This window comes from Typopeltis vanoorti, chromosome 12 (assembly GCF_054136105.1).
Source record: "Typopeltis vanoorti isolate ZY-2024b chromosome 12, IOZ_Tvanoo_1.0, whole genome shotgun sequence".
In the NCBI taxonomy this organism is placed as follows: domain Eukaryota; kingdom Metazoa; phylum Arthropoda; class Arachnida; order Uropygi; family Thelyphonidae; genus Typopeltis; species Typopeltis vanoorti.
Window position 1 is genome coordinate 51,628,654 of NC_143560.1, and position 22,157 is coordinate 51,650,810.

The 22,157-nt window shown below is 35.7% G+C and overlaps 1 protein-coding gene across 2 annotated transcripts in view; it reads right to left on the reverse strand.

Moving 5' to 3' along the window:
- Positions 1–2,675: 2,675 nt before the first annotated feature.
- The window catches only part of LOC150100788 (enoyl-[acyl-carrier-protein] reductase, mitochondrial), a 57,304-nt gene continuing 37,822 nt past the window's right edge, over positions 2,676–22,157 (reverse strand). For both annotated transcript variants that reach the window (XM_090401557.1, XM_090401558.1), the window contains exon 5: positions 2,676–4,397. In XM_090401557.1, the coding sequence (XP_090257683.1) occupies positions 4,001–4,397 (397 nt within the window). In that variant the 3' untranslated portion in view covers positions 2,676–4,000. The remainder of the gene's footprint in view (positions 4,398–22,157) is intronic.

The following is a 22,157-nucleotide window of genomic DNA, read 5'->3' on the forward strand; positions in this document are numbered from 1 at the left end:
GTTTTATTTATTATACCATTCTCAACATATCTCAGAGAGCTGTTAACATGGGACCTCCTAGAAGAACAAAGATTCCAGAGATACTCTTACAGTCCATCTTGCTACAAACTACTATCATCCTGAATTCAAAGTTCACTTAGGATAAGAACACTACCTGCATCACACCAAGACCATATCTAATCTAATCTATACTATATTACCACTGATATCTTATGCTGCACCTACCTGGAAACAAGTGCCTCCGTAGTGCAATTGGAAGAACGACGGTATATCACACCATTGGAAAAGGCCTAATTTTGATTCTTATTGTGATCAGAGGAATCTTTATATTTTTTTCCCTGGAAACTCGGGTTTTTTTCATCCCACATACAGGCAAATTGGCCATCAGAACACACGCAATTCACAGACAAAAATACTAGTGGTGGTTTGGTATGGCTAGTGGATTAAGTAGTGGAGACAGAGTTGTTGAGCAGAACACCTCCCCCCCCCCACTCAATGAGTTTTTGGACTCCTTGGGGGACATCACAAAATAATAATAATAATAAACATGTGCTAAAATCAAAGAAAAACTGACAAAAACTAAACATAGTTCAACACCTTATAGCTATATGAAAACTAAATGTATAGTTTCATATGATATCTTATAGCTATATGAAAACTATATGTAGCGTTCGTATAGCTATACTCCAAAATATATTAAAACCTTATAACTGCAAATATCCCCCCCCCCTTCAGAGCAGAGAACACAAAACCTATCACCATTCCATATATCCAGGGCACAATCAAAAAATTGACAAAAATCCTAAGAAAATACAACCTTATAACCACTTACACACCACATAAGAAATTAGTATCTCTTATCTGCTCTCCACCAAGATCAGCCACATTCCCTAGGCCTATAAGGAATATACCAAGTCCCTTGCAGTTGTTGTCATGCTAAAATTTTAGCATGACAACAACTGCAAGGATACACTGGAAGAAGGCCACTCTCTTACACCGCAGGAAATATAAATATGGCAGGCTATTTCTCAAAATTGTTTTAGCCCTGAAAAACTTTCAAAAATCTTAACAAATTTGGGTGTATGAGACTGCCCCCCAAATTTGGGAAGCATACATTCTATGATCGTCAGCACAGCAGCCAAGACTACCCAATTTAGCCCACTAGGATTTATTGTTTAGGATTGTAGGCTAGACTTCTGTTGCCTTTCTTCAGCCTGATGTGCTCGGTGTCACCTGCATGCACATATCAATGTTTTTTGTGATCCCTGATGATAGCAATGCAATGTTGCTGAAATATAGGAAAGTATTATTATTATTATTACATGACACCTCCAGGGAGTCCTAAGACTCATCGAGGGAGGGCACCTACTCTACATCTCTCTGTCTTCGTCATCATCTACACGAGCACCATCTATTCCGATCACCACCACTAGTATTTTCACAGACAATCACAAACATCTCCATGCCCATGGTGGGATTCGAACCCACAGCCTTTTGGCTGGAGAGCAGATACGCTAACCAGACCAGTATTAATTAGTCTTTTATAATTAATATTTTAGTATACATTGTTATTTCCTGAAAAATTAATAATTATCTTGCTACCATGGAGTTGTTATTTCTCTATGATTTCCTAAGTCAGTCAGTCAATATTTTCTTCACATTTTCCCACTTTTTCTATGTCTTATTTTGTTTTTACACTAACCTTTTCTCTAATAATATTTGTATACTTTTCTGAGTACATTTCACACCTGAGAATTGTACAACTTGGATTATTTTTTGAAATTTAGTGCACATTTTTTGTTACAGTGAGACTCTTTTTATATATTTTTTATATAAAAATTTATATATTTTATATTTACAGTGACACTCCTTTAGGCCGAACTAACCACTCGGCCACCTAGGCTGGCTGGCCGAGTGGTTAGAGCATCTGCTCTCCAGTCAAAAGGCTGCAGGTTCGAATCCCACCGTGGGCATGGATGTTTGTGATTGCCAGTGAAAATACTAGTGGTAGCGCTGGTGGGCAATAGATGGCGTTAGTATAGTTGTGGTGGATTGAGTGATGGAGACAGAGCTGTAGAGTAGGTGCCCTCCCTCGATGAGACTTTGGACTCCCTGGAGGTGTCAAGTAATAATAATAATAATATCCTGTTCAGTACCACGTGGTAGTCACTTGTTAATTCAAATTGCCTGTACACTTGTATCCTGAAGATTAATATTATTATTAATGATAACATAACATCATTGCTCTTTTCTAAAAATACTCCCAAACATTTCTTCATGTCAGCTGCCCTCCTTTAAATGGCTCAAAAAATTTATTTACTTTTTTTCTTACTAGGCAAAAATATGTCTCATTGTTCAATTTTCTCTTTTGAAATTTGACCACTTTACTCTTAACTTGAAATTGCTATCTATCCAAGAAGTTATCTTCGTGCTGGTGTTTGAATATTATAACTATCTTTCCTTTATAATAAAAAGGACCAAAACACAGTTTGGTCCTTTTTACTATAACTGTAAGTTCGCTATCACTACTTAAACGTTTAGGAGTAATGATTTTTTTAATGTTAAAATAAGGAAATGATCGCTTTAAAAATATAAAGAGAAAATGAGCTAAATCTTAATCATAATAAAAAAAGTAGAACATTATCTTTCCAGCAGAACATCGTGTGCTTAAGGAATTGAATACTTACAAATTCATCTTTATTACTGTTATACAAATCATACAATAATCAAAATTAAATTCCTCTGCTTACAGAAACAAATGAATTCTATAATTGCAGTCTTCATAATTAATGGATTTTTAAGGCAGGACATAAGATAGCAATACTAGTGTTAATACAATTTGCATAGTAACTATTACAGAGTTTCAGTTATCAAATAACAGTCATATTTGATAATAACAATCAATTCCCACTATAACAAAGGCTCTCAACAGTGAATATAACAAACTGCTGAAATGGTCTAGTCAGAACTTATACCAGCAGTGATACTCTACAGCAAATTTTGGAAAAATGCACTTCTAAAAAAGTTCAATACATTTTTTGAAATTCACAATACATAACATAACATTGTTCAAAACCCACTCTTTTATCAGGTTTGTAAGTGCTGTATCATTCAGGTTATATCCAAATTCCAACAGTGAGAATTGAGTGTATCCTGTCTAACATAATAACTACTATGTTGAACATAATAGTGATCTCTCAATTATCCAACCCTCAAACAGCCAAATCCTCAGTTAAGCAGTCCTTGAATGGGTTAACAAGTCAACTGACTCCTAGAACAGAACTATATAATTGTATATTCAGTTCACATATCTGCAATGTATAGACTTGCAATTCGGTTTACCAATGTGATCAGATAACTGAGAGCTCACTGCATTGTTATTGTTTACCAGATAGGGGATAGTTAACTTTAAAGAACAAAGTGTTAATTCATGAAATTCTGCTTTAAACTAAGCAAATATGATAGTGAAAACCTATACCATGTTAAATCGGATAGCTAAAGCAAACTTAAGCATCTGAATGGGTTGCAAAGTTTAAATGTTGAATGATCTGTTGAAAATGGAATATTTTGAACATTCATCCATAAGCTCAACAGATAAAAATATTTAGAAATTAGAGGAATGGTTCATAAAAAGGTGTCTTATTACTGTGGAAACAGAAGAAGGTTCAGTCTTATCATACTTATCAAATTTATAGCATGTTAATCATATTTTTCAACAAAAAGAAATTGAGCATAAAAAAATTCACCTTTAAAAGTCAAATGTGAATTAATACTTTTAGACAGGGAAGAACACCTCTTATCATGAATCAGTTCCCTGATTTCTGACAGATTTTCATCCTTGTTCTTGTGAATAATACTCTGAATCTTTTACACTTCTCAATAATCACTATGCTTTTAAATTGCAAAAATATTGGTTGAGTTCTGCTCTTGGTACCATCACTACACAGGATGTTTAGAAAAGAGACTCTTTAACCAAATTTTACTAGAAAAGAAAATGATTTTACGACATAACTAAAATTTGCTTTTCGCTAACATATGCTGACATACATTTTTGTAGTGCTTCTTTATAGTTATCAAATGGTACTAATTTGCAGATGGGTGGTCTCAACAATCCTTTTTTCATAAGATCACACAGATAATCCAACATCATCTTCCTGTCAGGACTATCATGGTTTAACTTATTCCACTGTGTCATCCAAAATCCACCTACTTTAATATCTTTAAAAATAAGTGCACTTGTTGGGACAGTTACTGGCTGCCTGGACATTCCACCATATGTAATCATGGTACCCTGGAAAGTCAGATGACGCAACATATCTAATGCATTTTTTCCTCCAACACAATTTAAGGCTAACTTTGGACGAGGAACTAACTTGAAAACATCCTCCATTTTCGTGCTAAAAATAATAATGCAAAATATACATAAAAGGCACATTATATTACAATATTAAAAAATAATAATAATAAGTAATCAACTTTTCAAGTATTGTTAGAGTATCGTTATGTTATTATGATACAGACTTTTAAGTGATTCTCATCCTTAATGCTGGGACTAGAAAAAAATAATTTATAATACCTGAATAATGAGAGGGGGAGAAGGAACTATCACAGTGCAAAATCATGAATCAAGAATTAATCAAATGCTGTATTGATTTATTTCTCAGTACAGTGTGAGCTTAACTAAGACTGAAAAAATATTTTCAATTTATTTGATTTTTTTTTTTATTTTTAAAATTTGATTAACACCCCAACCGGCCATGACGTCTATAGACGTCCAGCTAAATCTGGATACGATTCTGTACCTGTTGAATAACATGGATAAGAAGTGCAATTTGGTCTCACTATTTCATCCAACTTGGCCAGTAGAGAGGTTAAGTAATAATTTAATACAATGGTGATCCAAGTTATTTTTTCTAAATTTTGACATTAACACAACAACAAAATCACAAGTGAAAACATTATTCATCAAAATATAAGCTTATGTTCTACAATCTTAATCTGTCCCTTTGTAATTCTTGAATTCTTCAACAGCAATGAAATGTCATCCATGGAGGAAATGATGGTCACTGTAACCACCAGATTGCACTGGTAAGTCAAATTCAGATGTTCCTCACGTATACTCATATCAATGCACCATTAGTATTTCTCCCTCCACTATGAGTGGTTTAACTCTTAATGCAAAATACAGTAATCCCTCGATTAGTGCGTCATTTTTTTCGAATACCCAAATTTGATTAGTGCGCCTCTAAAATTCGATTAGTGCACCTATATACATCTTAAAAATAAATGTTACAGATTCTAAAAATTTTCTATCTATACATTTTTATGGCTAACTATTTTAAAACATTACTCACCAGAATGAAATAATTTAGTTACCGATTTAAAAGATTTTACAAAGTTATTTTTAATGGCATACTACTACTTCCATGTACACTATGTTCCAAATTTTTACCGCCAAAATTTATGTTGTCTGCTATAGTACGCCCACAGATTTGAGACCCTTCAACATTCTGCGCATTTCACAAAAAGGAGAATCCATTCCGATAATAGGGGTAATCAATCCGTCTTCTGGGATGAGTTGCTTGTTATTACATGTTGGAAAATTAACTTCTCTTTTATGATCATTAGTTTTTAAAGTGGTAACTATTTTGCTTGTATAACAGTTGGGAAATTTTATCTATAAAGCACATGATTTCACATGTTAGCGACCAATTTGTACGTCTTTCATTTCTTTCTCCCCTTCAATGATAACGTCCAAGAGTTAATTAAATCTCATACTGAAGAATTGAGTGATTCTGACCTGCTAAATTTAGATGCACAGCGGGAAGATCCTGAAGAATATGAAGAAATTTTAACCACTGATAGTCAGCGGTTAAAAGAGATTTCACAGAAACAATTTGAAAATATTTTTCGTACAATCGAAGTTTTTAAGCAGCAATGCTTAGAGGCTGACCCTGATGAAGAGAGAAGCAGTAAAATTTGCAGAAGAGTAGAAGAGGCAATAGGGCCATACCGTCGGTTGTATGAAAAAAAGAAACAAAATGCCCACCAAACTGCGTTAGCTCAATTCTTTGTTAAGAAGTAGAATAATAAAATTTATATTCTGAATATGTTTTATTGTCTTTCAGCTAAATGGTTTTCCTTTAACTACGCCCTGAGACATACCTTAATTCTTTTATAAAAAAATTACTGTTCAAAAAAGAAATCTGAAGAATGAATTATACTTTTTCCCATAGGTTATTATATTCGATTAGTGCGTTTTCGATTAATGCGCCTGTTTTAATGAACGCATTAGGCGCACTAATCGAGGGATTGCTGTAAAAAGAAAACACCTGATACTGAACTACAAATCCAATTTGCACACAGATTCATATCCCAGGATATCATATAAACATCTTATTACATTTGCGGCTATTTTGCCTACTTCTGTTTAGGAGTGCCCCTGTTTAAATGTCATTGGCTTGTTACTCACAGATTATTAGGGCATTGTAGATGTATATTTACCAATAAATATATGTAGCATAAAGGAAGAGAAATTTGCACACACCTTTTTCTGGGTGTTGTGGCTTTTCTTCTTTCAGCAATGTCCAAACTAATGTGTGTGTGTGGGGGGGGATTGGGCAATGTGGGAGAATTAAAACAGAAATGGAAAAAACCCGGGTTTATGTAAAACCCCAGAAAAAGGTATGTGCAAATTTCTCTTCCTTTATGCTACATATATTTATTGGTAAATATACATCTACAATGCCCTAAGAATCCATGAGTAAAAAGCCAATGACATTTAAACAGGGGAACTCCTAAGCAGAAGCAGGCAAAATAGCCATAAATGTAATAGTTTGTTAAGAGGAGTAACATGGGAGTTTTCCCAGAAATAATATCCATACATAAGCATCTTATTTTCTAAATTAATCCGATAACCATTTGCCTAAACACAAGGAGGCAAGCTAGCCTCAATAGGTGCCAGTCCCAAGCCCGGATAAATGCGAGGGTTGATGTCAGGAAGGGCATCCGGTCGGAAAACTTCAGTGCCAACTCAAACTATGATTATGAGTCAAAGAGAAAATGATATAAGGGCTAGGACGTACCCCTTAAGCGACGCGCAGCCACATCGCCCTACAGCTGCGAGAAGTGGATGAGGGCTACCGCATCAAGGGCGGGTGCGGTTAAAGAAGCGAGCCCAGCAGGTGGAGAGGATGTTGCGAGTGGGAACACTGAATGTTGGAAGCATGACTGGAAGGGGAAGAGAGGTGGAAGACATGATGAGGAAGAGGAAGTTGGACATTTTATGTGTGCAGGAGACAAGGTGGAAAGGCAAAGGAACTGGGAGATGGATATAAATTGTTCTACTCTGGAGCGAATAACGAGGGAAGAAATGGTGTAGGAATTGTGGTGTGTGTGGCAGAATGAAGGGGGAAGTACTGGACGTGGGTAGAAGGAACGACAGGATCATGCGAATGAAATTGGGTCTTGGAGAAGAGCAGGTGGTCGTATTATGTGTATATGCCCCGCAAGTTGGTCGTACAGCAGAGGAAAAAGATGAGTTCTGGAACGTGTTAGATGAAGAAATGAGGGAATTGGAAGAAAATGAGATGGTGATTGTCGGAGGAGACTTGAACGGGCACATAGGAAGACAGAATAGAGACTGTGAAAGGGTGCAGTTCATGGTGGCCACAGAGTGGGAATGATGAACCAGGAAGGAGAGAGGGTTGTGGACTTTGCAGTAGCGTTTGATCTGGCAATTGTGAACTTGTTTTTCTACAAGAGGGAAGAACATTTGATAACATTTAGGAGTGGTAACAACAGCTTACAAATTGACTACATTTTGACTAGAAGAAAACATCTTAAGGTTGTGACAAATTGTAAAGTAATTCCAACAGATCAAGTGGCACAGCAACACCGACTGCTGTGCACAGACTTTAAAATAAGATTGAAGATAAGAACTTCTGGATGCCATGGGATGAAGACAATTAAGTGGTTTCACTTAAAAGAGGAGAGTGTGAGGAATCGTTTTAGGGAGAGGGTGTTAGAGAGGATTTCGGATGGACTGGAAAGTGTGCAAGATTGGTGGAAACATAATTCAAAAGTAATCCTGAGCTGTGCAATCGAGGTGCTTGGTGAGACATCTGGAAAGATTAGCGAGCAGAAGGAGGGTTGGTGGTGGAATAATGATGTACAAGTGACAGCTAAGAGGAAGGCAAAGCAGAAATGGGATGAGTCAAGAGTGGAAGAGGAGAGAGAGGTGTACAAAGAGAGAAAGCAAGAAGCCAAGAGAATTGTGGCACAGGCGAAGGCCATGGCATATCAAGATCTGTATGATCAATTAGAAACAAAGGAAGGACAGAGAAAAATTTACCAACTAGCGAAATGTAGAAATAAAGCAGCAAAGGACATCTTACATGTGAGGCAGATCAAAGATGCTGAAGGAAGAGTATTATGGAGGGATGTGGAGGGATGTGGGCCCCGACAGAATTCCAGTGGAGGCATGAAAGGCACTGGGGGAAGAGGGAATTGACCTGCTGTGGGACCTGTTCATGAAAGTTTGCCAACAGGAAAATATACCCGAGGAATGGAGGGAGAGTACTCTTGTTCCCATCTACAAGGGTAAAGGGGGGGATACACAAGACTGTAAAAATTACAGAGGAATAAAGTTGATGTCCCACACAATGAAGATCCTAGAAAGGGTTCTTGATGGTAGATTGAGGAAGGAGGTGGAGATTGCAAAGGAACAATTTGGCTTCATGCCTGGTAGATCAACAACAGATGCTATCTTTGGGTTACAACAGATGATGGAAAAATATCGAGAGAAACAAAGGGAGCTACATCTGGTATTTATTGATCTGGAGAAAGCATACGATAGAGTGCCAAGGCAAGAAGTCTGGAGGTGTCTGAGGGAGAAGAAGGTGCCGGAGAAATATGTCAGGTTGGTGCGGGAAATGTACATAAATGTGAAGACAAGTGTTCAGACCTGTTTGGGACAGACAAAGTTTTCAAGTAACAGTTGGCTTGCATCAAGGGTCAGCATTAAGTCCGTTTCTGTTTAATATTGTGATGGAGGTGGTAACAGAGGAGGTGAGAGAAGATGCGCCTTGGACAATGTTGTATGCAGATGACATCTTGCTATGTGTAGATTCAAGAGAAGAAGCAGGAACTAAACTGGAAAGAAGGAGAAAAGTACTGGAAGAGAGAGGTATGAGACTGAGCAGAAGTAAGACAGAGTATATGTGTTGCGCAGTGGGCAGCGGCGGTGGCCAGGAGACAGATCTGGAACTGGAAGGAAATGTCATCAGGAAGGTGAGAGACTTTAGATACTTAGGTTCAACAGTGGAAGAAGATGGAGGAGCCGAGAAGGAAGTGGGATGCAGGATACAAGCGGGTTGGAAGAACTGGAGGGAGATGGCTGGAGTGTTATGCGATAAGAGGGTGCCGATCAATCTGAAAGGCAACAGTGAGGCCAGCTATGACATATGCTATAGAAACTGTGGCCCTGAGGAAAAATAACATCAGCAGGATGGAGGTAGCAGAGATGAGAATGCTTAGGTGGATGTGCGGTGTGACCAGAAAGGATCATCTGAGAAATGACTATGTCAGGGGAACAGTGAAAGTTACGAACTTAGGAGCGAAAATACAGGAGGCAAGGTTGAGATGGTTTGGTCATGTGATGAGGAGGGAGGACGAATATGTGGGAAGAAGGGTCATGCAGATGGATGTGCAAGAAAGGCGGAAGCGTGGGCGGCCAAAGAAGAGATGGAGGGAGCTGGAAGAAGAGGACTTGAAGATGAAGAACTTGGATGTGGTGACAGCCCAAGACAGGAAGGTGTGGAGGAGACTCATTACAAACAGTGACCCCACTTAAGTGGGAGAAGCTGCAGAAGAAGAAGAAGTGTTTAAACACTTTATAACCAAAATAAAAATCTTGAATTTTACAAAACGAAACACAAATATATAAAACATTAAATCAGTACAACTATACAAGTACTATTATTTTCCACAAATCACAACACCTAATAACATGAAAATCACTTTTTCTACTTAGCTACCTTCAATTACATAATTTAACAGTTATTATCCTTTATGGATAAAACCTCTTGAACATTATTCTTTTCCCCTCCTAGAGAACTTTAATTCTTTCTCGAGTTCACACAGGAGAACACAAACACTGCTCTTTATATCACAGCAAATAAGTGAAATTCTTCTTGCATTCCAAATCATGGGACACTGAAGAACACATATCTTGTCTTCATCCAAAACATAATAAATTTAGTTTAATCCTTTATCCAAGTGTAAGCAAACAAAGTTTGTGCCTGAAAATATCTTCAGGACTGGGGTAAGGTAGTGCAACACCAAGCAACTCCGAGCAAAGGTGGACCAGCTCTCATCACTCCTTGTCTCAGTATCTCCCATAATGTAAAGCAGATCTCCTTGTGGACATGTATACTGCTATGTATTAAGGGAAGGGCCACTACTCAGACCGGTTTCAACCTTTATTGAGGTCTCATCAGTGGGAGGCAGACCCAAATGTGGAGATACTAAGGCAGAAGCAATAGGAGAGGTCATATTTACCTATAGGAGTTGCCAACAGGTGTACCACCTTTTCATTGAATTACTCTGGATTTATAGCAGTATACATGTCTGCAAGGAGATGTGCTGTGCATTATGGGAGATACTGAGACAAGGAGTGATGAGAGCTGGTCCATCTTTGCTCGGAGTTGCCTGGTGTTGCACTACCCTACCCCAGTCCTGAAGATGTTTTCAGGCGCAAACTTTGTTTGCTTACTTGGATAAAGGATTAAACTAAATTTATTATAGTCTAACCAAGTGAAAAATAAACTTCCAACATCTTTCTCTAAATCCAGAGTAATTCAATAAAAAGGTGGTACACCTGTTGGCAACTCCTATAGGTAAATATGACCTCGTTTGGGTCTGCCTCCCACTGATGAGACCTCAATAAAGGTTGAAACCGGTCTGGGTAGTGGCCCTTCCCTTAATACATAGCAGTATACATGTCTGCAAGGAGATGTGCTTTGCATTATGGGAGATACTGAGACAAGGAGTGATGAGAGCTGGTCAATCTTTGCTCGGAGTTGCCTGGTGTTGCACTACCTTACCCCAGTCCTGAAGATATTTTCAGGCACAAACATTGTTTGCTTACACTTGGATAAAGGATTAAACTAAATTTATTATAGTCTAACCAAGTGAAAAATAAACTTCCTTCATCCAAAACAGTTCAGTAACTTGGTTCACTTTCTATATAGTAGTAGCAGACTCCACTGAATAAACCAATATAACCATATTAACAGTTCAGAACAAATTTTCCTTCTATATGAAAAATTCTGAAGACATAACTAAATTCATATCAACTGCATCAAATCACTTATCAGACTGAGAATCCTACATAAAAACCTTAACTGGGCCCATTTCTATATGAACTGGAGAACAATAAAGTTCCTTTTAGCTTTACTTATCACTTAGCTTCACTTATCTCTCCTTTAAATGATATTCTCTCTTTATCAGTCTTTCATTTCTTTCTAATTTTTGTTCAGTCTTCATATATTAAAGACACAGAAATCTCACATTTATTCTCCTACTGTATTCCCTTCCTTCCTTTCTGAGCAATGTTCGATAAAGTTCTTTTCATTCCAGTGTGTGCTCAGAAAGAGAGCAACATCTGCTCCAATCCACCATTGTGCACTGGCATTACTGTTGTCAGTGTGCTCAAAGTAACAATAAAGTTATTTTCATATTGCAGGAGAGTTATTGAATTATATAAAAATGCAAGTAGCAGAAATTATGACAATTCTTCATTTCATAATATTTTTATGCACTGAATTAGGTTCACTTATTTATTTTCACAACTTTTGCTTTCCTTGTCACTGACAACATATTTTGTAAATGTTCGTCTAATACAAACAACATCAACATTACAAAACTTTTGACAGCTCATATAATTATGATTAAGCTGTAATATCTAACTTAAATATATTTGTTTTATATGTAAGCAAGACTTAGCAGCCAAAGATAAAAATAACATTTCAAAATGTCTTGCTCACAACATACAAAAGAGGAAGATACATTTTAACTAACAACTACACAAAATAAATTTAGTTTAATCCTTTTTCCAAGTGTGTGCAAACAAAGTTTGCGCCTGAAAGTATCTTCAGGACTGGGGTAAAGTAGTACAACATTAGGCGACTCTTGCAAAGGTGGAGCAAGCTACCAACACTCCTATCTCAGTATCTCCCATAATGCAAAACGCATCTCCTTGCAAATATGTATAATGTTATGCATTAAGGGAAGGGCCACTACCCAGACTAGTTTCGACCTTTATCGAGGTCTCTTCAGTGGGAGCCAGGCCCAAGTGGAGGTACCAAGACAGAAGCATTAGCAAGGTCATCTCCTCCTATAGGAGCTGCCAAACGGCGTGCCACCTTTTTATTAAATTACTCTGGATTTAGAGAAAGATGTTGAAAGTTTATTTTTCACTTGGTCAGACAATAATAAATTTAGTTTAATCCTTTATCCAAGTGTGTGCAAACAAAGTTTGCACCTGAAAGTATCTTCAGGACTGGGGTAAAGTAGTACAACACTAGGCGACTCCTTGCAAAGGTGGAGCAAGATACCAACACTCCTATCTCAGTATCTCCCATAATGCAAAACACATCTCCTTGCAGATATGTATAATGTTATGCATTAAGGAAAGGGCCACTATCCAGACTAGTTTCGACCTTTACCGAGGTCTCTTCAGTGGGAGCCAGGCCAAAGTGGAGATACCAAGTCAGAAGCATCAGCAAGGTCATCTCCTCCTATAGGAGCTGCCAATTGGTGTGCCACTTTTTTATTAAATTACTCTGGATTTAGAGAAAGATGTTGAAAGTTTATTTATTATAGTCTGACCAAGTGAAAAATAAACTTTCAACTACACAAAATATTACTGTATTATTAATTTATCAACTTTAATTCATGTTTGCATTTTTAATCTGCAGGATATTCAAATTTGAATACAGATATCCTCTACATTCTAGAAATTGAAAATAGTTTAGCACTGATATTAACTGCTTCTGAAAGAAGTTGCATACACTTTAAGAATGAATCCACAATGCACAGCATTAACACATCCTTGTTCTCAAATCATTCTCTTATCAAGTCTGGAAATGCTGCTTCATTCACTGATCCACTGATTATTGTGTGTTTGGATTATTGAAATAAATCCACTTTCACAATAGGTAAAAATTCATGTGATGAAACATTTACATCTCAAGAATATCAAGGTGCAATTCCCAATAGATATAAGTAGGATGATGAGCTTCGTCTTCTGGAGTAAATCAATTCAACTAAGAATTTTAACCAATTCTTGAGGATGAGAGATAAGTTTCTCTTTCAGAATAGTAATGAAATCAGCAAGCAATATACAAGTGCTTAAAAATATAATTAAAAATAAAAATAAAAAAACTAGATTAACTTCTACAGCTGAAGATGGCATCTTGGGGGTCAACTGGAAGTTATTCAGAATAAAGCTTGCCTTCAAAATTGATATTGCAAACAGTAAATGTTTTATTAAATCAAATACAATGCATTTCTTCACACATGAAAATGTTTCAGAATATTTCAACTGCAATATATCCAGGTTAAAATTCATAAAAGCTCAAACTGGATCATCTTGACCTCTTATTCTAAAAAAACAAATCAATATCACTTTGCTAAAAAGAACTAATTTGGTATATTTAAAATACACATGTAATCATTTTAGGGGTGCTTAAGGGTCAAAGCTGTATAACTGAAAGGAGACCTCCATATAGCCTTTATAGGAATGCGGAGAACCGACCAGGGCTTCTGACCTAATGTCCAATCCTCACCTTCTAGTGGTGCACCCTGTTGGGTATCTACCTGGATACTGAACGAACGGGGATGGGCTGGCAATTTGGAATTTAGCTGACCAAATTGTATTTGTATTGGCTTAAATCAAAATACAAAATGATGGTACAACATGACAAAATTTCATGCCAGCTGGGGCGTCGCCCGGTTAAACGAGGTTTAACTTGTTCAATCCCATTGTTTTCGCCAGGGAATCAGGGCAAACAGCGAAAGGTCAGCTACTGGAACAAATCTGAAAACACACCACAACTCAACATCACCAGAGTTAAAGATCAGTACTATCAACATAAGAAGCCTGAATGGCAAAGAAATAGAGCTAGCTGAGGAATTAGATAAATACTAGATCGACATAATAGGGGTGACTGAAACACAAAAAACAAAAACTGGTGAGATCTTTCTGAGCAATAAACACCAAATGTTATATTCAGGCAATGACAATCAAGAAAAAGGTGTAGCCATAGTATTCAACAATAAATATGAGGCTAATCTTCTTGAAATGGCAGGCAGTCTCAAGTAGAGCGATGTGGGCAAATATCAGAATGGGGAACTGGACAATGAAACTTATTTGTGCCTATGGTCCCACAGAAGGTTTTACTAAGGTAGAAGTGGAGGAATTTTTTGAGGCTTTAGAGAAAGCAACTGACACAATGAAAAAGGAAAAGTTAGTCCTTGTTGGGGACCTAAATAGCAGAGTAGAAAATGACTGTCAGACATACAAAAATATTTTGGGAAAATTTGGAGAAAAGAGCAAAACTAATAATAATGGAAAATACCTGTTCCAACATTAAAATGTGCATAAATTCACATGGAGAGAAGAGGCAAGGAATAAGAAAAGTCTCATTGACTATGTTAATTGTTGACAGTGATGTCAACAATTAACATAGATCTCACTGGTGCAGGACACTAGAGTGTACAGAGGATTTGAAATTCGAAGTGATCACCATGTAGTTTTGAGCAGGATAATATTGAAAAGAATAATGTAAGAAAGTTTTAAAGCGAATAAAAGTTGAGCAGCTCTCAGATCTGAACTGTAGACTAAAAGACACAAAGATTATTGAAGAAAAATGAAAGAGTTTGAGAACAGGAACCAAGCCTTGAAGAAAACCCTGATTGATTTAGCCAGAGGAAAAGAAGGAAAAGAAGAAAGCATATCAAAAATTTCCTAGGAAATAAGTCAGTTTGTGCTCTTAGAAAATAGAGAGACAAATGTAAGAAAGCTAAACACTGTGTAAAACTAGCTAAACAAAAGTCATGGGAGGGCTTTGGCAAGAACATAGAAAATAAATATCAAGAAGGGCAAAATATTCTGGAGATTGTTGAAGAAGCTTAGAAATGGAGGAAAGAGTGCTGTAATTGGAGTTAGAGATGATAAATGTGACATGAAAATGGGAGAAAAAGATATCACTGAAGTATGGAGTAATTCGAAAAATTGCTAAATGAAACAAGCAGTGATAGCACAGTGGTAAAAAACACTCAACAGGCATACAGTCAGGAATACATATCGATAGTTGAAGTAGAAAACGCCATCAAAGGCTTGAAATGTGGAAAGGCAGCAGGAGTAGATAATATTCGACCAGAAATGCTGAAGTGTGGTGGTATAAAAGTCTTACAGTGGCTGCACTGCATAGTTCAAAATGCCTGGACAGAGGGACGAATTCCCGATGATTGGAGTAGAGCTCTCATAGTACCCATATATAAAAAGGGAAATAAAACTGAATATGAGAATTACAAAAGTATTTCCCTACTGAGTGTTCCTGGTAAGATTTAAGCAAGTATACTTGAGAACGGTTGAGAGGAATTGTGGAAGAAAAGCTAGGTGAAGAACAAGCTGGATTCAGGCCAAATAGAGACTGTCAGAATCAGATCTTCACTTTACGACAAATAGTTGAGAAATCATGGGAATATAACAAAGATCTGTATTTAAGTTTTGTCGATCTGGAAAAGGCATATGACAAGGTGCCAAGAGAGAGAGAAGCTATTTGCTACAGTTATATGGTGTCAATGGGGTATTATATCAAGCAATACTTAGTCTTTATTTGAGTTGTAAGTCAGCAGTTAGAATTGAAGGAAGTACAGGAAGATGGTTTAATGTAAAAACCTGGTATGAGACAAGTATGTACATTATCCACTCTGTTATTCATTATTTATCTATATGGATCACATTATGAAGGAAAGTGGTATTAAAAATAATATCAGAATTGGAGATGTTAATGTCAGCTCTTTGCTTTATGTGGACGATGTTATACTTCTAAATAAATCCGCTACAAGTTTGCAAGATTCCTTGAATAAACTGAATAACTGTTGTAATAGATATGGTATGAAGGTCAGCAATAAAAAGACAAAGACAATGAAAATAGGTAGAATCATTGAAAATGTCAACTGCATTGTGAACGGAGAACCTGTGGAACAAGTAAAACATTTCAGCTACTTAGGTGCGATTTTTAGTGAAGATGGTAAATTAAATATGGAAATAGATAACACAATCATCAAAGCTGGAGTGGTAGGAAGTCAATTGAATAAATTTATATGGAATAGTCGGGGAACACTAAATTAGCTGTAAACAAGACAGTGTTCAAACCAATTTTAATTTATGGATCTGAGAGTTGGGTCAGAAGTAAAACACTTGACCAAAGACTAGAGACCACAGATATGAGAGTCCTGAGAAAGATTAGAGGCTTAAACAGATGGCATCAATGGTAATATCATATTAAAAATGAGGATATTAGGAAAGAACTTGACACTGTCAGCATCCAAAAATGCATTAGCAGAGTTAATCTCAGGTGGTATGGTTACTTAAACAGAATGGACGAGGAAAGATTAGCAAAACAAGTGATCTCTGCCAGGTTGGCAGAAGATCGACCCAGAGGAAGACCAATACATCGGTGGACTGATACGGTATAAAGTGCCTTAGACTATAGAAATGTAAGAACTAATAACGTTGGAGTCTTGACAAGTAACAGACTGATTTGGAGGAAAATTATAGATAGGAAGTTAGTAATGATGTAAATTTTTCATGTAGTACTATCATATGCTGTACACCCCTTGAGGGTACATAGCAAGAATTTGATGATGATGATATAATCATTTATAATGGCACAATAAAAATGAAATCACAACACGGAAAAATTTAAAAAAGCATCGGTCCAGTATAGTGGTTCTTAACTGGTGTTCCGCAGGTGAAAGATGTCATATGACATCTTTCAAAAACATTACCGGAAAATATTAAAACCTGTACTACATCAAGTTGTGAATATGGTAAATTACATCAAGTCAAGATCTTTAAAAGCAAGCCTTTTAAAAAAAGTTTGCATATCTATGGAAGCCAAGTGCGAATCTTTGCTTTTGCATGCTGAAATAAAATGGTTATCCAGGGGTAAAGTGCTATTCCGAATTTTAGAACTTAAGAATGAATTATTGGCCTTTTTTCAAAATGAAGGTATAGACGCTTTGTAAAATGTCTTCAAAATGATATTTGCTAAAATGGCATATTTAGCTGATATTTTTAATTAGTTTAATAGCATTAACACGAGTATCCAAATGAAAAATGAAAATACTGGTGACAAGTGTTCAGCCAGTGAAAGATGCTACATGACATCTTTCAAAAACATTACCGGCAATATTAAAACCTGTACCACATCAAGTTGTAAATATGGTAAATTACATCAAGTCAAGATCCTTAAAAGCATGCCTTTTTAAAAAAGTTTGCATATCTATGGAAGCCAAGTGTGAATCTTTGCTTTTGCACGCTGAAATAAAATGGTTATCCACGGGTAAAGTGCTATTCTGAATTTTAGAACTTAAGAATGAATTATTGGCCTTTTTTCAAAATGAAGGTACAGACGCTTTGTAAAATGTCTTCAAAATGATATTTGGTGTGCTAAAATGGCATATTTAGCCGATATTTTTAATTAGTTTAATAGCGTTAACACGAGTATCCAAAGGAAAAATTAAAATATTTTGACATCCACTGACAAATTGTCAGCTTTTCAAGGTTATCCAGGGGTAAAGTGCTATTCCGAATTTTAGAACTTAAGAATGAATTATTGGCCTTTTTTCAAAATGAAGGTATAGACGCTTTGTAAAATGTCTTCAAAATGATATTTGCTAAAATGGCATATTTAGCTGATATTTTTAATTAGTTTAATAGCATTAACACGAGTATCCAAATGAAAAATGAAAATACTGGTGACATTATCCTTACATGTCAAGGTCTGCTTCAACATCATATTTGTTGTATTTGCGATTTTTGCTGTGACCTTTGAACTTCAAACTCCTATCCGCCATTATGCCGGGATTCATAGCCTCATCAGTTTCTTGTAGCAAAACCCTGCTAATATAATATGCTGTTGGAAATCTCATTACATAAAGTTAGGCAGGGCAGTCAGGGATGTTTTTGATATCCAGCACTTACTAACATTAAGTGGGTTGTGTCATTAAATTAATCGTGTGTCTTGTTGATATAGTGCGCTGTTCATCTGTAATGTTGTTACTGGTATTTGCGTTGCTGAACTTATAAGCTATTATAAATGTCTTCCAAACGTGTTTATTCTACTTTTCTATATAAGTGGTTGTAATGTGCTTTCATTGTAACGCAAATGGCGTCCGAAAGGAATCTCTCAACTTCTTCAGTGAAATATCCTGCGAGGCAACGTCACCACACAAGCGATTTACTTGTAGTAGAAGAAAACGAAGAAGAATTATCAAGCCTTCTTTCGAGTTCTCAACATCAACCATGTGCTATATCGTATGGATGTATATCTAATGCACAACCAATAAACGTGAAAAAAATAAAATGTGCGCAAAGTATCTCTTTGGAAAAACCGCATATCAGAAAAAAAAAAAAAAATACAGTAGATATGTTTCCTTCGCTCCATAATAAAAATATTGAGGGAATTATTTCCATTATAACAGAACACTTAACAATATTGTAAGAAAAGATTTCACATTATTTTCCTTCCTTAAATACACACAATTATGACTGGATACGACATCCATTTGGCACACAGTTAATACATTGAGTTGTGAATTTTCATTACAAGAATAAGAACAATTAGTTACCTTGTCAACAGGATTGTACTCTAAAAATGAAATTCTCTGAAATATCTCTTGAGGAATTTTGGATTTTTGTCCAAGCCGAATATCCAGCTCTCTCCAAAAGGGCAGTGAAAATTTTGTTAGTTTTCAACATCATATTTGTGTGAGCTCGGTTTCTCAATATTAACCAATATAAAAACTGAAAAGAGTGAAAGACTTACTAATATAGACAAAGAGATGAGGATAGCTATATCATGTATTAGACCTGATATTGCTGAAATTTGCAAAAGCTGAGAAGCTCAAGTATCGCATTAAAATGTTCCATTTTTATAAAAGGCAAGTCCATGCATATTTTTATTGTTAGTTTTATGACCCTAATGCTTTTGGTGTTCCCCAAATTTTTCTTATAATCAAAAGTGTTCCGTGACTTCAAAAAGGTTAAGAACCACTAGTCTACTAGTTTGTATAGCCAACTCTCCCTCAAAGATGAATCCCATATTATACCTCATAACAATTAATGCATCAGGGAAGGAAAGATTAGAAAAACAAGTGTTCTTTGTCAGATTAGAAGGAAAAAGACCCAAAGGAAGAATGAGGTCCAGGTGGATTGATACAGTAAAAAGTACCTTAGAAGAAATATAAGACCTGATAATATTGGAATGTTGACAGATAAAGGCAGTTGTATAGTCACTTAAATAGAATGGGAGAGAAAAAGTTGACAAAACTAGTTTCTGTTGGCAAGAAAAAGATCCTGACGAAGACAGAAATATAAGATATAAAAATAGAGTGTTGACAAGTGACAGAATAATTAGGAAAAATTTTGATAGGAGATTAGTAATAATGTAAACATAATAACATAGTATTTCAGAGTATTCTGTACACTCCTTGAAAATACATACCAGGAAACTGATGATGAAGATTAATACATTAATGATCTTATCAGATCTCATAATATTGGATTTAACATTTTTACATATATACAGTATGGCATTTCACAATTAAAATTACCAATCAAAATAATATTGGATGTGAGAGCAACATCGACAACACAGTAGAGCTATAGAAAAATTTGCAAATGTTTGCCTGTGAGAATCAAGCTAGTTAAGAATGAATTCTAAGAGCAATGATCATTCCCAAAATTTGTAAATACTCCATTTCAAAAAGAGCTTTGCTATGTTATTTATTTTACTGATAAAATGTCTATATTTAACTATAGCCATCTGATGATTTAAGCTATTAGTAAGTTGCACTCAAAAAATTAATAAAATATATGACCAGAACAGTGATGAGATGTTCCCATATGAATCAATTCTCCACGTGAGACTTTCTTGAACCAATATGCATATTAATTAGTGTTAGTGCAATCTGGTAAGTAAAAGTTACTTGAATGAATGTGAATGATAATAGTGGAAAGCTCAGACAAGCAGATGGGGAAAATGTGATGTAAATACCTCAAATAAACAAACAAACAAACAAAACAAAACAAAAAAGGTTAATGAAACATCATAGAAAGGGGTGTGGGAGGTAAATATGTCTTGAATGCCCCAAAAAAGAGATAATGGTAATGGTTAGTGAAACATAGTGCACAATGACATAATTGAATCACTGTATGAAAGTGAATACCTTATTTAAAAATTTTGGTCTAATTTACATTTACAGCAAATCTGATGCCTTTTCATATCAGATCCAACAAAAAAAATCCTAGAAATATATTTGTATTACATTTTCTCTGATGTTTTTTGATGAACATATTGGTGACACCTATTGGTTCATTGCTGGAAAAAAATCATGATAAGATCAAAGAAAGTTATTTTCATGGAAAAACTTTTATTGGGATTATATTGATCAAGTGTATATAATAAACAACTAAGTTATACCAACTAGTTTCACCAACTAAGTCTGTTGGCATCTTCAGGGTACATAACTGATGTAAGGCACTAAAAAGTAAAAAACTGTTACAAACTAAAATCAACCGATTCCAATTATATTAAACAAAGCACGTACAATACATTCATAGAGCGTGGATGATCTCACTTGTTGTTATTTAGGAACGTTCTATAGTTGGCACTATAATTCAGTTCTGGCGAGTTGAAAGATCTGATAAGGGTCTTCCAGATCACGGGCAAGATTAGTCCTTGGTTCCTGTTAACGTTTTGTGTACAGCGGGCAACTGTTGTGGCCTCCTTAAAAATTCGGGAGTGGAGGTCCTCCTCCATGTAAGGAATTGTGCTAAGGAATAATCCCAATAAAAGTTTTTCTATAGCTTTTTGGGGCAAGAAAATTAAACATTTTTTAGTTATTTTCAGTTATTATTGGCTGAAATTTTGATCTATTTGCAGTAAATTCTGAATCAGAATTCTGTAATAAGCAGACGTTTTGTTTTCTAAAAGGTTTTCTGAAATCTTCTTGCAGGAGAGTTGAAGGATTGTATTAAGATAACTTGAATATCACTGATATGAGGAAATTTAGGTTTAAGATAAAACTATCTCCATTGTTTTCCAATGGTTTAAAATTTTTTTCATTAAACCTCATATAATAAAAAAAAACATCATTCAGACTAACCAATGCTATTTGACATTTTTGCCACCTTACATAAAACTGAAACAAGAAGATCAAGTTTTTCAATTTTGTATTTTGAACTAAATCTGCTCTATCATTTGAAGCAGCAGCAATATTTTATGTAACCAAGCTGCAGATTCTGCCACAGTAAAAAAGGAATGTACATTTCTGATATGAAAATATCCTTCAGTGTAGTTGCTCACCACATGAACCAACCTTTGTTTTGGCAAATTTTTAGGAGGGAGCGAATGTCATCAGCATAGCAATTCTTATTAACAGCTGCAAGAGACAATTCTAATCTCCGAATTATTTCTTCTATACTATAAAATTTCTTCCTTTATCAAGGAAGAAAGATCTACTCTCTGAACAAATCACAATGACTTGTTCAGCGAGTAGTGAGAATAGTCAATATTTTCCATTCCCCATATACCAAAAGATCTTTCACTGATCATGCCATGTGGCAATATGCATTGTCAGTGCAGAAAGTAATAAAATGCAGATGCTTTCACTGTACAACCAGATGCAGACAATGATCAGAAATACTTGATAATATTTTACTGAGAGTGGCATAACTGATACTATAAGCCACTTTTATGTTTAGTAGGTTCCTAGCAATTTCTTCTGTGTGTGTGTGTGTGTGTGTGTGTGTAGAAAACAGATGGTGCCATTTTCATTTGACTGCTGTTTCAGTTCAA